We start from the raw sequence: 15,191 nt of genomic DNA, 5'->3' as shown, positions 1-15,191 counted from the left end.
GAGAAAATAGACTGTATCAGCAAAGATTATCTAATACTTCTCAAGACTGCCAATACCAAAGGCCAAATCCCTACCAGCAGAAAACAGCCTGTCATTTCTACTGGTATGGTGTGAAACACAGTAATTCTCTTTCCCAATGTGATTTTAATTTGCCAGTTTCTCCAGCTGCAACTCAGACTTCTAATTCTCCTTTCTCCCAGAACAAGGTAAAGATGGGGGGTGGAGGAAAAGAAAAGAAACGAAACTCTACAGTGATATATCTTGGCCTTTTCTAAATAAGCAAACCACTCCCTGAGGAAAGGGAAAACAGTACAAGAGGCTACAAATACGTAGAGTATCAATTATACGCAAAGAGTTATGGGAAACAAACATTTTTAGGTTGAAATAAATACAAATATGTGCATACTATGGAGCAGAATGGAAACTGTGCACATGTGCTCCAGGTAAAACATAAGACTCCGCAGGAATTTCAAGCCTGCAGCGAGCCTCCGGGCACACCCCTGGTTAGTGCAGACCTTTGGTGGCACACTCTCAAGAGCAATGCCATGAGAAGTCACTCACGGTATCCTGCACATACCACAACCATACTTCACCAATCAAAACCACAATCATAAAATTGATGTCTTAGAACTTAATGTGGGAGGCATGGTGGCTTACACCTGTAATCTCAGCACTTTGGGAGGCCAAGGCAGGAGGATCACTTGAGGCCAGGAGTTCAAGACCAGCTTGGGCAACACAGCAAGACTCCCTCTCCCCATGTCTAGGGAAAAATTTTAAAATTAGCTGGGCATGGTGGTATGCACCTGTGGTCCCAATTACTCAGGAGACTGCAGTGGGAGGACTGCTTTAGCCCAGGCATTCCAGGCTGCACCAAGCCATGATTGATCATACCGTCACTGCACTCTAGCCTGGGTGACAGAGCAAGAAAAAAATAAAATAAAATAGACCTTAATGTGATCATGTGATCAGAAGAGAAGAGGGAAGGGGATGGCATGGGAGTGGTATTATAAATTATTATCTTCAAGCTGGGCACGGTGGCTGATGCCTATAGTCCCAGCACTTTGGAGAGGTGAGGTGGGCAGACCACTTGAGCCCAGGAGTTGTTCAAGACCAGCGGGGACAACATGGTGACACCCTGTCTCTACAGAAAATTTGAAAATTAACCGGGTGTTGTGGCATGCGCCTGTAGTCCCAGCTACTCAAGAGGCTGAGGTGGGAGGATCACCTGAGCCCGGGGTGGTGGATGCTGCAGTGAGCAGTGATCACTGCACTCCAGCCTGAGCAACAGAGTGAGACCCTGTCTCAAAAGACAAAAACAATTGTCTTCAAAAGTACTAGTTTTGAAGATGATGATCACATTTCTTCTAAGAAATACCTATTATAATAAATTCAAGAAGTTCTGGGGCCCTGATTCCTAGTTGCTTTTATTTCAACGGTTTGTAAAGTGCTTTTACACACACCCTCTTATTTAACCTTCAAAGCATTCTATTGAAGCACACAGAGAAGTCTTATGCCCATTTCTAAATGAGGAAATCAAGACACGATAAGCGTATGTGTTTCTAAACAGTGAGCTGATTTGTAATCTCTCAGCTCCAACCCACCCTTCTATCCACTGCTTGTGGTGCTGGGGCTGGGCACCTGAAAGATATTCCTCCTTGCTGCTGGCTTCCCATCATGTCCTGCCTACAGTGAACACCAGAGGGGGAGTACAAAGCTGGAGGATGAACAAAAGATTTCTAGATTTCTTCCGTGATTGGCTGGCTTTTTTTTTTTTTTTTTTTTTTAAAACGGAGATTCGCTCTTGCTGCCCAGGTTGGAGTACAATGGCACGATCTTGGCTCATCACAACCTCTGTCTCCCAGGTTGAAGCGATTCTCTTGCCTCAGCCTCCTGAGTAGCTGGGATTACAGGCATGCGCCACCATGCCCGGGTAATTTTGTATTTTTAGTAGAGACGGGGTTTCTCCATGTTGGCCACATTAGTCACGAACTCCTGACTTCAGGTGATCCGCCTGCCTTGGCCTCCCAAAGTGCTGGGATTACAGGCATGAGCCACCACCACGCCTGGCCCGACTGGCTGGCTTTTCCCCCCGCAGCAGCTGTTCCTTCCAGTTTCCATTTACTTCTGTACGCTTGGAACCAGCCCCCTCAGAAATGCCAGGATTAGCTGGCTGGCACCCTCCTCTCAGAGGTTCAAGAGCCAGCTCTACAGGGCCCCACTTCCAGGCTTCTAAATTCTAATAATCCCCAACTCCTCCTCCTGTTCCCTCAGCTAGAGGGTAAAGCTGCTTCCTGCAGTTACTATCTCAATGTCCTTCCTCTGTATTTCCCTTTTGCCTTGTTTAGTCCTCTAATACTTATTTAACCAATCCATATATTAAATTCTGTGATAAAATAATAGATAGGCTTTTGTTTTCCTTTCTGGATCTTGACTGATACACCAGCCTTTTTGAATCCAAATAAAAACTCTTAACAATAGACTTGAAGTATAAGAGAGTGAACAGAGGTATAAATAATAAACAGATGACAATATACTAGAATTCTGCGATACAAAGCTGATTCAGCCTTAAACACAACCCGCAAAGTCCATCATAACAACATAGAAGTGACAAGTCAAATTTTTCATAAAACAAAAGGAAAAGCAATTGCCTGGGGTCCCTTTAAAGCCTGATCCCACCCCTGAGTTCTGGAAGGAAAGTGAGAGGCCGTCTCTGACCCCATCTTCCCCCATCTCTCCCCACTCCAACCTCATTGAAGGCCAGGAGCAATCATGTGACTTTCCCATTTTCTCCATGACAGCTACTTCATCCAGAAAGGAAAATGACAGTCCATTTAACCTATGCCAAGGTGTACTAGTCACTCTACAGGCAAATATCAAATCTTACTGACAGCTTACACATAAATCTAAGATAATTTAACTATGGCATCTTATGTTTTAAGAACAGGAAAACTTTTTGACTTGGGGATTGTGTGAATACAATAACCCATGAAAATGATGAAAAAAATGCACACCGTCTCTGAGAAAACTTACCGGGGTAGCTGAATTCTGCTGGTAAGTAAGAGTCCAAATTTCTGGAAGTGACCTTTCCATCAACTGCAGCGTACCTTCAAAGGCCTTCTGTAATTCCCTTCCTTGTTCATCAAACTCAAAGAGAAAGAGTACCTTTAAAATATGGTATACTTCATCTAGAGAGAAGAAATTTGAAAGAGTGGTAAGTTATATTCCCAGCTCCATTGACAGAATCATACATAGCTTCTATCCAAAGCCAAAAATTTCTATGATCCCACTGCAGGTCCTTTCTCCCACATTATCTTTTTTCTTCCCAAATGCTGGAATAATTAAACACATGTACTACAAAAAGAAAATCAAGCACGCTGGGGGGCCTACGCAGAAAGCAGTGTCCCACAATTCTTTATCCTGGCTTAAGCATCTCTCCCAGCTCAGTTAGGGGGATGCCAAATGGAAGAAGGCTTCTCAGTTACCAGCTACGAAGGGCTGCTTCAGGAATGTGTGCAGACATGACCCTTCCTGCTAAAAGTTCTCATCTTTCCTCAAATTGGGAAAATGGTAGCTTAATCACCTACTGAACTCTGCCTGTCTGTACTGCCTATTCACTATTGTTTGTGGTCAGGAATCATCATCAGGACTGAGAATATACCTTTCAGGTTTTCAGTGTTCTGCACCACTTCACTCAGTGCCTCCAGGAGGGCCAGGTCCTCCAGCGGACTGCCTTCTTTGAGGCTGTGCTTCTTCCGCTCCGCTTTTCGGCGATTCTTAGATGATCTCCTGTTAGAAATTACACAGATATTTTTAAGCCTCCTGAGTAGCTAGGACTACAGGCATGTGCTACCTTGCCTGGCTACTTTCTTGCAGTTGCTGATCACCCCACACAACTTCACAGATCTCCATTTTAAATTCCTAAAGCATAATTCAGTTTGAATATATAATCTTGCATTGCTTTACACATCCCAAGCAAGACTATAAACTCTTATAACTCATATCTCCTTATAAGTTTTTGGTAACATCTACTGCACCTACCATATGAGTGCTGAATAAATATTTCTGACAAATTACTATATTTGGTAAAAGTGTTATGACTTATTTTACATATGGTCTCTTCCAATCCTGATTTTGAATTGAAGAAGCTTATCTTTTCATTTTTTCAGTGCCTATAATTTAGTCACAACATTTGTTCAAAAAGTAAAATCAGATGTTAATATAAATTGAGCATTCAGGGGAGGAACTGCCTCGTGGGGAATGGGAAAACACACAGGCCACAAAGCTGAGGAAGAAAACCTTCCAATGCCAAGTTTAATGTCTCAGATATGCTGGGAAAGTGTCTGAACAACTTCCACACAGCGTTGAAGAATATTCTCCCCACTCCCACTACACTGTCCCAGTAGAAAACCAATCTATTTGCTTCCACTTTCCCTGTATGCCCAGGATATGGTCAATGTGCTGAATCAATGTGATACATACGCTGATATCCTGGAGTTACTATGGGAGTATTTGCCACTCATCTCACTGCCACTCACAACACTGCTAGTTTCAGAGAAGAGGTCTGACTCTTGGCCGTGGGGTACCTCATCATCTAGAAAAGAAGAACCAGAAGCCGATGAAAACACTGCCTGCTAATGTGTGGGTTTACTTTCAGGGCGGTAAATGAACTAACTAGAGTCAACTGGGGCATATCAAAGGATGGATGAAAATGATTGCAAAGTTGATCTCAAAATGAATGAGATAATATTAAATACAGTAATTAATAATGTAAATCAGTAGTTTCCTGAACTTTTTTCTGGAAATGAGGAAACTCTTTTTGTTAGACACAGAAGTGGTCAGCTGCTCTGGGTGAATGGGGGTAGGTGGGAATGTCTGGCAGAGCTCTCCCCATTCATGCTTGGTCCTGCCCTTCACCAACACGCAAACACAGACACAGAGGGCCCTGAAGGGGCTCCACAGAAGCCTCACACTTGCCCATGGCACAGTAATCAGATTGCAGGAGGATCACCAAGCAACCTAGACAGTGTGTGGCGTTACCCAACCCCACTGCCCCCGCACGTCGATGGCCTTCACGCAGACACTCACCCAGACCTGCCTGCTGGGCTTGCTCCTTGAGCTCTCGAACTATCAATAAACGTTTCTTGTGGCGACTGAATGTGGCTGTCTGAGAGTCCAGAAATGCCATATAATTTTTCTGGGCTGGAGATGCAGAATGGAAAATAGTTTGAGCATGAGGTTTAAGCAAAGAGAAAAAACTAAAGGCGGGGAGCAGTGAAGGAGAGTTAAAATTCAGCAAAAAGAAAGAGGTTACTAGGTTTTCCAAACGAGCTCTTTTTCCTTAATAAGCATTAACAAATTAGAGACTGAGATTCCAGATCTTAGAGTTCATCAACATTATCCCAGAATATGCACTACCACTGAACTTGTAAAATCACCTGAACGAAGACTTGATATCTAAAGCAAGGGAGGACTGGCAAAACAAACAAACAAACAAAACAAACAAACAAAAAAAGGGGGGGATAGGGGAGGGGGGCGCAGTTAACAAAAATAAGAAGAAAGTTACCTAAATGTTTCTGGCTAAACATCCATCAAAATGCCCATGGATGTGGAAAAAATGTATCTAACGATTTCTGAAAAATATTGTCCAATGGAAAAATACACAAGAGAAAAATAACACTAGTAGAATACATTTTAAAAAAGCAAAATACTACTATCCAAGGATGCATTTTATTAATAGGTTTTGGGCCTATGTAGATGAATTATCAGCATTTATCTAAGAAAGGTTCTCATTAGTGGTGAAAATCTAAGTAAGAGCTGGTTAGATTATTATAGATGAGGAATGATGTTTTCAGTACCCAGTTAGAGGTACCTAAAGTGAATGACATAAAAAGTACCCCAGCAACGTTTTAATTAGGATGGAGGAAGGGGGTGCAGACAAGGTAAGAATGTGCATACATGTAAATGTCAGAAAGGCCAGACGTTACTTACAGGGTAGATGTGCATAAAAATGCAGAACTTAAAATCAACCACTCCCTAAGGTTTCTGTAAGTCAAACTGATGTCCTTCTCCACTTTGCTTTTAAGAGGTCACAGTGACCATCTGAGTATTCTAGAACTGGTAATATTCATATGTTCTCTAAGAACCACAAACTTCATTTGAAAAGGTAATTTTTAAAAAATACTTTAAACGTTGAAACCTACATAAAAGTTGTAAAAGTTCAATGAACACACATATACCCTTCACTTTGATTTACCAATTACTAACATTTTGACATTTTTTTGCTTCCTGTTTCTCTGCATGCATACACACATTCATTAATACTTTTGTGGAAACTTTTAAGAGTAAGGCAGAGATATGATCCTTCATTCCTAAATATTTCAGCATTTATCTCTTGAGAATAATAGGATATTATCTTATATAACCACAACATGATTATTAAATGCCAGAAATTTATCAATGTTATATTATTATCTAATATAGTTCATATTCAAGTTTACTATTTCCAAATACAAAGATTCTTAATCATATTTGATCACAGGTTTCTAACATTTAAATATTTTGTTACCATTTAATAGTTCAGCATATTTAAAAATTCTAGTGAGAATTAAATATTATATCCAGGGGGTAATTTTGATTGAGTCTACATGACATATTATTAAGAAAACACAGTAAATAGGAGGAGACTCTCTCATCTCTCTCTCCTCACCTTCTTCCAAATGAGGAATTCTATCTAAAATGGAACCCTCACCTTCTAAAATGGAAGGCTTTACGTTGGTTTCTATAATATCCAGTCTGTTATATTTGTATACCTAGAAGGAAAAACACAATAATTTTAGGAAGGAAAACTTCTAGTCACTGGAGAGTTAAGATACTTAGAAGGACATGGATTACTTTCAGAGGGAATCAGAATATTTTCCTGAAAAACAGGCCTCCTACAAGGCAGCCAAGGAAATTCAATTCATTTCAGTAAAAAGACAGTAATATTTCAAATTATTATCGAGAATGATAAAAATGATTTTAAAAACACTGCTTTTCCTTAAGCCAGGAACCTGACCTATTTCTACTTATTTCATGAACCTCAGAAGACAAGAGATTCCAACTGACCTGGAATCCCTTGCTTGCTCTCTCTGCTTAGCACCCAACATCCAGAGGATTTACAAGATTCTTACCAGCCTCAAAGCTTCTTCCCAGGCAGCTCCTTCTAACAGCAAGAGCACAGCTTCTTCATAATCCTGACAAGGGAACAGGAAGAAGACAACAAGTGAAGAGAGCATGTCAGATGTCATCACAGCCAACTACAAAACTAACCACAGAGCTGCCTCTATCTCCCTGGCCAGGGGAGAACTCCTAGTTCTCAACATCATGCCTATCCTAGAGTTCATGACTCCATAAATATTGATACAAAAGATAAGGAAGGGGTGTAAATTCTGAAAATAATGACAAAACACAAGGTAAGCATCATCTCTCGCATGCCTGGACATCAAAACCACCAGAAACGTCTGTTAGACATGCCCATCTCCCCAGCTTTACTACCAAGTTTGATTTAGCAGGTTTAGGTGGGCTCCAGAATTGTTAACAAGACCACCCTTTGAAAAAATAGTAGACTAGAATAGCAATCTTCTAAATTTTTTTTTGTTCTTTTTTTTTTTTCTCAGACAGGGTCTCACTCTGTCGCCCAGGCTGGGATGCAGTGGCATAATCATAGCTCACGGCAGCCTTGACTGCCTGGCCCCAAGTGATCCTCCTGCCTCGGTCTCCCATGTAGCTGGGACTACAGGCATATGCCACCACACCCAGCTAATTAAAAAAATGTTTTTAGACAGGGTCTCACTACGTTGTCCAGGTTGGTCTTGAACTCCTAGCCTCAAGCAATCCTCCTGTCTCAATCTGCCAAGCAGCTGGGTTTACAGGCGTTTGTTCATTTCAAAATTGATTTAACTGGCTTTCTGTTGTTGAGTTGCAGGAGTTCCTTACATATTCTGGATATTAAACCTTTATCAGATATAGGATTTGCAAATATCTTCTTCCATTCTACATGCTGTCTTTTCACATTCTTGACAATGTCCTTGATACACAAAAGTTCTTAATTTTTATTAAATCCAATTTATCAATTTATTGATTGTGTTTTTGGTATTAATTCTAACCATCCATTGCCAAATCCAAAGTCATGAAGATTTAGCCCTGTTTTCTTCTAAGAGTTTTATAGTTTCGTTCTGGTTTTGAGACAGGGTCTTGTTCTGCTGTCCAGGCTGAAGTGCAGTGGCATGAACTCAGCTCACTGCAGTCTCAAACTTACGGGCTCAGGGAATCCTGCCACCTTGGCCTCCCAAGAAGTTGGGACTACAGGTGCACACCGCCATGCCTGGCTAATTGTGTTTTTATTTTTTGTAGAAACGAGGTCTTTCTATGTTACCCAGGCTGGTCTCAAACCCCTGGGCTCAAGTGATTGTCCCAACTCAGCCTCTCAAAGTGCTGGAATCACAGGCATGAACCTCTGTGCCCAGCCTTCAAGAGTTTTACAGTTTTAACTCTTAAATTTTTGTTGATCCACTTTGAGTGGCCAGCAGTTTTTGAAAACTCGGAAAATACTGAATCTTTTGGGGAAAAAAAAAAAAAAAGAATAAACATGAAAGGTCATTAAAAAATTTCCTTAAACAATCATTGATCACTTAAAGCAAAAGCAATAACAAAGTATTATGGAGTGAATACTCTTGTAAGGTTTTTACACTATATATGAAGTAGTATACGATTATCTGAAGATATGGTCAATTAATGATATTTATTATAAATCCTACAGCAACCACTAAAATACTGAAATGAAGAAGTATAGCTAATAAGCCAACAGTGGAGGTAAAATGGAATTATGAAAAATACTAAATCCAAAGGAAAGCAAAAAAAGAAAAAAACAAGAAACAAAGGATCAATGAAACAAACAAAAAACAAACAGCAAGACTGTAGGTTTAAATCTAACTATATTGGTAATCACATTCAATGCAAATGTCTAAACCCTCCAATTAAAAGGCAGAGATTGTCAAATTAGATTAAAAAAAAAAAAGAACCAACTAACGCTATCAACAAGGAACGCGCTTTCAAAATAAAGACTACATTCAGCTAGATTAAAAGTAAAAGGATAGAAAAATATATGCAATGAAAAGACTAACCAAGAGAAGGCTGGAAGAATTATATTAATAACATTAAAGTCAAATTCAGAATTAGGAATAGTAACAGAGAAAGAAGGATATCAAAATGAATACATCTAGAACATACTCATAAACATGTATGCACCTATAACAGCGCTTCAAAATACATTAAGCAAACACTGGTAGAATCAAAGGAGAAATAGACAAATACTGGGAGACTTCAACACTTTCCCAGTCATTGATAGAGCAAGTAGTGACGAAATCAATAAGGATATAAAAAGCTAGAACAGCATGATCAACCTAATCTAACTGACATTTATAGAACACTCCATCCAATAATAGTAGCTTTCATATTATTTTCAAATACACACACAACATTCTGTAAAACAGACCATATTATAAATTAAAATAAATTATAACTTTAAATTAATAAAATGTATGTTCTCTAATCACAACAAAATTAAAGTAGAAATTAATAACAAAAAGATGGCTGGCAAATCTCCAATATCTGCAAGTTAAACATACTTCTAAGTAAGCCAAGGTTCAATAAAGAAATCACAAGGGAAATTAGGAAATGAAAACAAAACATTTCAAAATTTGTATAACGTAACTAAAACGGTGCTTGAGGAAAATTATGGCATTATATGCTTAAACTATAAAGTAAGGAATCATCTCAAATCAATAGCTTTAAGCCATCACCTTGGCCAGGCACAGTGGCTTACACATGGAATCCCAGCACTTTGGGAGGCAGAGGTGGAGGGATCACTTGAGGCCAGGAGTTTCAGACCAGCGTGGGCAACTAGTAACACCCCATCTCTACAAAAAAAATTAAAAATTAGCCAGGCATGGTGGCGTGCACCTGTAATCCCAACTACTCTGGAGGCTGAGGGGGGAGGATAGCTTGAATGTAGGAGTTTGAGACTGCAGTGAACCATGATCGTGCCACTGCACTCCAGCCTGAGCAAGAGTGGGACCCTGTTTCTTTAAAAAAAACATCAACAAAAAAAGAAAAAAATAAGAAAAAAATAAAAGTAAGCCATCACCTTAAGAAACTAGAAAAATAAAGAGCAAATAAAATAATAAACAAAATAATAAAAAAAGATATAGAATACAGAAAAATCATAGAGAAAAACAATGAAACAGTTCATTCTTTAATAAGATCAATAAAATTGATAAACCTCTGGCCAGAATAATCAGAAAAAAGAAGACACATCAATATCTAGAATGAAAGACAGGACATCACCATAGACCCTATGGACAATAAAATAAGAGAATACTATAAACACTTCATGCCAATAAATCTGACAATTTAGATGAAATGAACAAATTCTTTGAAAGACATAAACTACCAATGCTCATTCCAGAAGGCACAGATAAACTTGAATAGGCTAATGTCTACTAAAGTAACTGAACTAATAGTGAAAAACTTTCATTAAAGAAAACTCCTGGCCGAGATGGCCTTACTGGTATATTCTACTAAACATTTAAAGAAAAAAATATCTCCCAAGAGCTGGGAGAAAGAGCTGAGCTGTCAGGTGTTGGAGTAGCTGATCAAAGCAACAAGTCAAAAATGAATTAAGCCTTCAGGCATTGCATTGGTATAAGCAAGAGGCTAAAACCAGGGAAAGCACCAACTGTCTCCGTTCCATTTTTTCCCAAGGAACAACTTACTAGTCAAGAGTCAGCTGGATCCACACAGACATGAGGGTTGGTTCACTGTTGAAGGAGCTTGGAAAAAAAGGCTTTAGCAGTTTGATGGATCTTGGGGGTATGGGTGCAAAGGAAGGGGGCTAAGGGTGGAAAAGTACTGGGTAGTGAGTCACAGCGGAAAAAAATGTCAAGGTTTTTCCACTCCTTCTTGCATAAACAGGCCTTGGCAGAGGTGCCTGAAGAAGACCTTGGCCCATGGCCTCAGATAGAGAGACCTAAGAATCAAAGTGCCAGGACTCTCAATGCAAATACTGTTACAGGAGCATGACTAACAGGGGGCCCTGAGTCCTTGACTGCAACTCCCTTTAGAAACTGTAATGCATTGGGAGTACGCCAAGTCTGGTGTAGGGAGGGCAGCTTTTCCCCATGCGGCCTCCTAGGTAAAGTCTGTAATTGTTTATGGTCAGGTCTGAAACATCACACATAGGTTTTTAACCATAAGCCAGACTCTCATATCAATTCTACATGAAATCCTCCAGAAAACAGAAGTGTAAAGGACACCACCCCTCATTTTTGTCACCCCTCAATGACAGCAGCTTTATCCTGATACCCAAAACATGGCAAAGACACGAAAAAACTACAATATCCCTCATGAACACAAACACAAAAATCCTCAAGAAAATTTTAGTAGATCTAATCTACCACGAGAGAAAAAGCGTAATAAATCTATAATACCAAGTGGGGTTGAACCCAGAGATGCAAGGTTGGTTTAACAGTAGAAAATCAATCACCTAGTCCCCCATATCACTGGTCTAAAAACAAAACCCATCATAGTTGAAAATGCATTTGACAAAATTTAACACCCATTCATGATAAAAACTCTCAGAACGAGGAACAGAAGGGGATTTCCTCAAACCAAGAGGGCAGGAATTGGCAACTTTTTCCTGTAAAACATTAGACAGTAAATATAGGCCTTATGGGCCAAACTATCTGTGTCACAACTCTAACTCTGCTGCTGTAGTGTTAAAGCAGCCATACACAAGATGTAAACTAATGAGCATGGCTAAGCTCCAATAAAACTTTATTTACAAAAACGGGTGGCATGCTGGATTTGTCACAGGTTGTAGTTTGCCAACTCTGCAATAGAGAGCATTTAAAAAAAAAAAAAAGCAAATATCAGGCCAGGCACGGAGGCTCATGCCTGTAATCCCAGCACTTTGGGAGGCTGAGACAGGCGAATTGCTTGAACCGAACAGTTCAAGACCAGCCTGGGCAACATGGCAAAACCCCATCCCTGCAAAAAATACAAAAATTAGCCAGGCATGGTGGCATGTTCCTGCAGTCCCAGCTACTCAGGAGGCTGAGGTGGGAGGATCGCTTGAGCCCAGGAGGTCAAGGTTGTAGTGAGCTGAGATCACACCACCGCACTCCAGCCTGGGTGACAGAGCAAGACTCTGTCTCAAAAATAAAATAATATAGAATAAAAATTTAAAAAAGCAAACATGACACTTAATGCTAAAAGACAAGTAAATTTTCTCCAATATCAGGACAAAGGCAAGGATGTTCACTCTTAACACTTCTATTCAACACCACATTGGAAGCCCTAGAAAATGCAATACAGATAGAAAAAAGTATTGATTGTAAGAAAGACATAAAACTATATTTATAGAAACCATGTTTGTTAATGTAGAAAATCCTAGAGAATACACCCAAGAGCTTCTAGAACTAATAAATGAGTTTAGCAAGGTTGCAGGATACAAGGTCAATTATACAGCCTCCCTGCAAAACACTTCAGCTATATTTCTATATACTAGTAATAAAACGTTAGAAAATGAAATTAAAAACTAGTCAAGCCTTGAGATGACTCCAGCCCCGGCCAATACCTTAATTGCAGCCTTGTAAAGGACCCTGAGCCAGAGGCCCCAGCTAAGCCCAGCCAAGATTCTTGGCCCATTGAAAAAGTGGGATAATAGGGTCTGTTGTTTTAAGCTGCCAGCTTTTAAGGTAAGTTGTTACGTAGCAATAGATAATACATCTAGTGTCACAGTAATACACCCAGTGTTGGTGACTATAGGAGTCACTGAAGCACTCTCACATATCACTGGGGGGAATGCAAAATGATACGGCCACTGCAGATTAGTTCTGCAGCTTCCTAAAAAGTTAAACATCCACTAACCACGGGATGTGGCATTCCTACTCCTGTCCCCATAAAGACCTGCACTAGAATGCTCACGGCTGCGTTATTCATAATAACCCCAAACTGAAAACAATCCAAATGTACATCAACTGGTAAATAGATCAACAAATTCTGACATATACATATAATGGGATACTATTCAGCAATACAAAGGAATAAACTACAACATGGATGCATCTTCAACGCACTATGTGAGTGAAAGGAGCCAGACTAAAAAGACTACATACCATATGGTTCTGTTTATATGAAATTCTAGATAATGTGAAACTTTACTGACTGATCAGTTTGCCAAAGGCTGGCAGTGGAGGGAGAAGGCTGACTGCAAAAGGGGAAGTAGGGAACTTTTGGGGGTGTTAGAAATGTTCTAGATCATGAGTGCAATGGTGGTTACACAGCTACAAACATATGTCCAAATGTACTGAATTCTTCATCTAAAATTGGTGAATTAACTTTATTATATGTAAATTATACAACTGTACAACACATAATTTTATTGTATGTAAATTACACAAAATAATTTTATGCATTAATCTTCCTTTACAAAGAAAAAAAGATAATGACACCTTATCCATTTAATTAACCCTCTATGTGGTATATCTTTCCATCCCAACCTATCTACCCTTTTAGGTATGTTTCATTCACTGGTATTTTCAATTCAATCACCCAACAAATATTCTCTCCAGGATCTAATTATATAAAATTTTAGTTATCTTCTTTCACTTACTGTTATTACACAAGAGACAATTAAATATTTTTAAAGCACAATTAAGTTACATAAATGTGCTATCAGTAACAACTGTAAAAAACACTCTCTCATCAAAGGTCAAAACTCTACAAGGCAATAATCCCTGGTGTCAGCTGTGCACCTGTGTACTGTTAGTCTGTGGCCAGTGTTACTGCAGTTTTATTATTTTCATAATAAATCCTATAATACTACCAAATGCTCATATGGGTACTTATCCTTATAATCTGCTGTACCTCCAGGTCCCTGAGGTAAAGGAGACATTTCCAATAGGGAGAATGGGAGTAAAAGCCAAGAGTATGTAGCCTTCAATGATCCTGTTTTATAACGGTCCTTTCTCATTGTTTCTACGTTGGCAAACTCAATTTTAAAGAGCACAGCTACCTTGAGATGTAATTAAGTACTTTCTACCAAGGTCAAACCAGTAGTATGTTAAAGTAGAGCCCCTTCATATTCTACCTCACAAAACTTAAGAGATGTACTAAATTTAGATTTCCAAGTCAAGCCAGCAAGATAAGACCTCTGGGGCAAACACTATCTCTGGACTTAACAATTATGCACAGTTCCTTTAACTTTGATGATCACTAAGATACAATTGAGAAGACCTTTCTTGCTGACTGGGGGGTTAGAAGGGAGGAATTGAGTTTACCTGGGCATACTCTTCCAAAACCATGGCCGCATCAATGTGCTTCCTCTGCTCAACCAGCTTTCCTGTAGAGACAATAAGCAGCAGTTGACTACAAAGTTAAACAGATACTTTAGCTCAAGTGCTTCTTTAATATGTCTTTATTATGTATGAAACTATGTACTTTCTGAATTTCTGTGAGGGAATAGGTATATACACCATAGAGTCCTATCTTAAATGGCAGCTAGAATCTAAATTAAGCATAGGAATTGAAAATCATATACAGCCAAAATTAGCCTTGAAAGATGCTTCCAAAGCATGTATATGGGAAAATGACCTGGTATCTCTCACTAAACCACTCCGTCCCTTAACAGTAAGAGACCACTATTTCTTTGGTTGAGCACTAGATGCAGGTAGCTGACTTATGTTTGAGTCATGCAGTGTCTTTAGATCCTAGAATCACTCTCAGCCCAATTGAGATAAACCACAATGAGAGGCACAGAGAACCCGAGGCTTTCGAAGGAGCTGGTAGATTCCGGTCTCTCATTGCATGCTCACTCCAGTGCATATATCACTAAAAAAAGTAGGTAAGATCACCTCCACTATTTAAATAGTTACCTTTTCTTTCTTTTGCTCTCTTGTGTCAACTGCCTACGTTAAATGTACACACAGAGTGACTCCAGTGTGTAACATTTCTCAAACATCTTTGACCACTGCCCTCCCCACCTACTTTTGCTAAACATCTGAGAAAAACTAGAAATACTCCCTTGTAAGACATGGGAAATAGCAAGCTAAGAGCTGTAAAGAACAGAAGAGATCCAAGAACAGAGATAGAAG

At 39.5% G+C, this 15,191-nt stretch overlaps 1 protein-coding gene across 3 annotated transcripts in view; it reads right to left on the bottom strand.

Moving 5' to 3' along the window:
- The window catches only part of ELP1 (elongator acetyltransferase complex subunit 1), a 65,577-nt gene that overhangs the window by 6,456 nt on the left and 43,930 nt on the right, over positions 1-15,191 (bottom strand). For all 3 annotated transcript variants that reach the window (XM_016961393.4, XM_009457072.5, XM_016961394.4), the window contains 7 exons: positions 14,379-14,440; positions 7,170-7,232; positions 6,749-6,809; positions 5,086-5,199; positions 4,480-4,591; positions 3,659-3,786; positions 3,031-3,185 (listed from right to left, as the gene is read on the bottom strand). In XM_016961393.4, coding sequence (XP_016816882.2) covers positions 3,031-3,185; positions 3,659-3,786; positions 4,480-4,591; positions 5,086-5,199; positions 6,749-6,809; positions 7,170-7,232; positions 14,379-14,440 — 695 coding nt within the window. The remainder of the gene's footprint in view (positions 1-3,030; positions 3,186-3,658; positions 3,787-4,479; positions 4,592-5,085; positions 5,200-6,748; positions 6,810-7,169; positions 7,233-14,378; positions 14,441-15,191) is intronic.

The sequence above is a fragment of the Pan troglodytes genome, chromosome 11 (genome assembly GCF_028858775.2).
Source record: "Pan troglodytes isolate AG18354 chromosome 11, NHGRI_mPanTro3-v2.0_pri, whole genome shotgun sequence".
Taxonomy (NCBI): domain Eukaryota; kingdom Metazoa; phylum Chordata; class Mammalia; order Primates; family Hominidae; genus Pan; species Pan troglodytes.
This window is presented reverse-complemented; position numbering and strand designations above follow the sequence as displayed.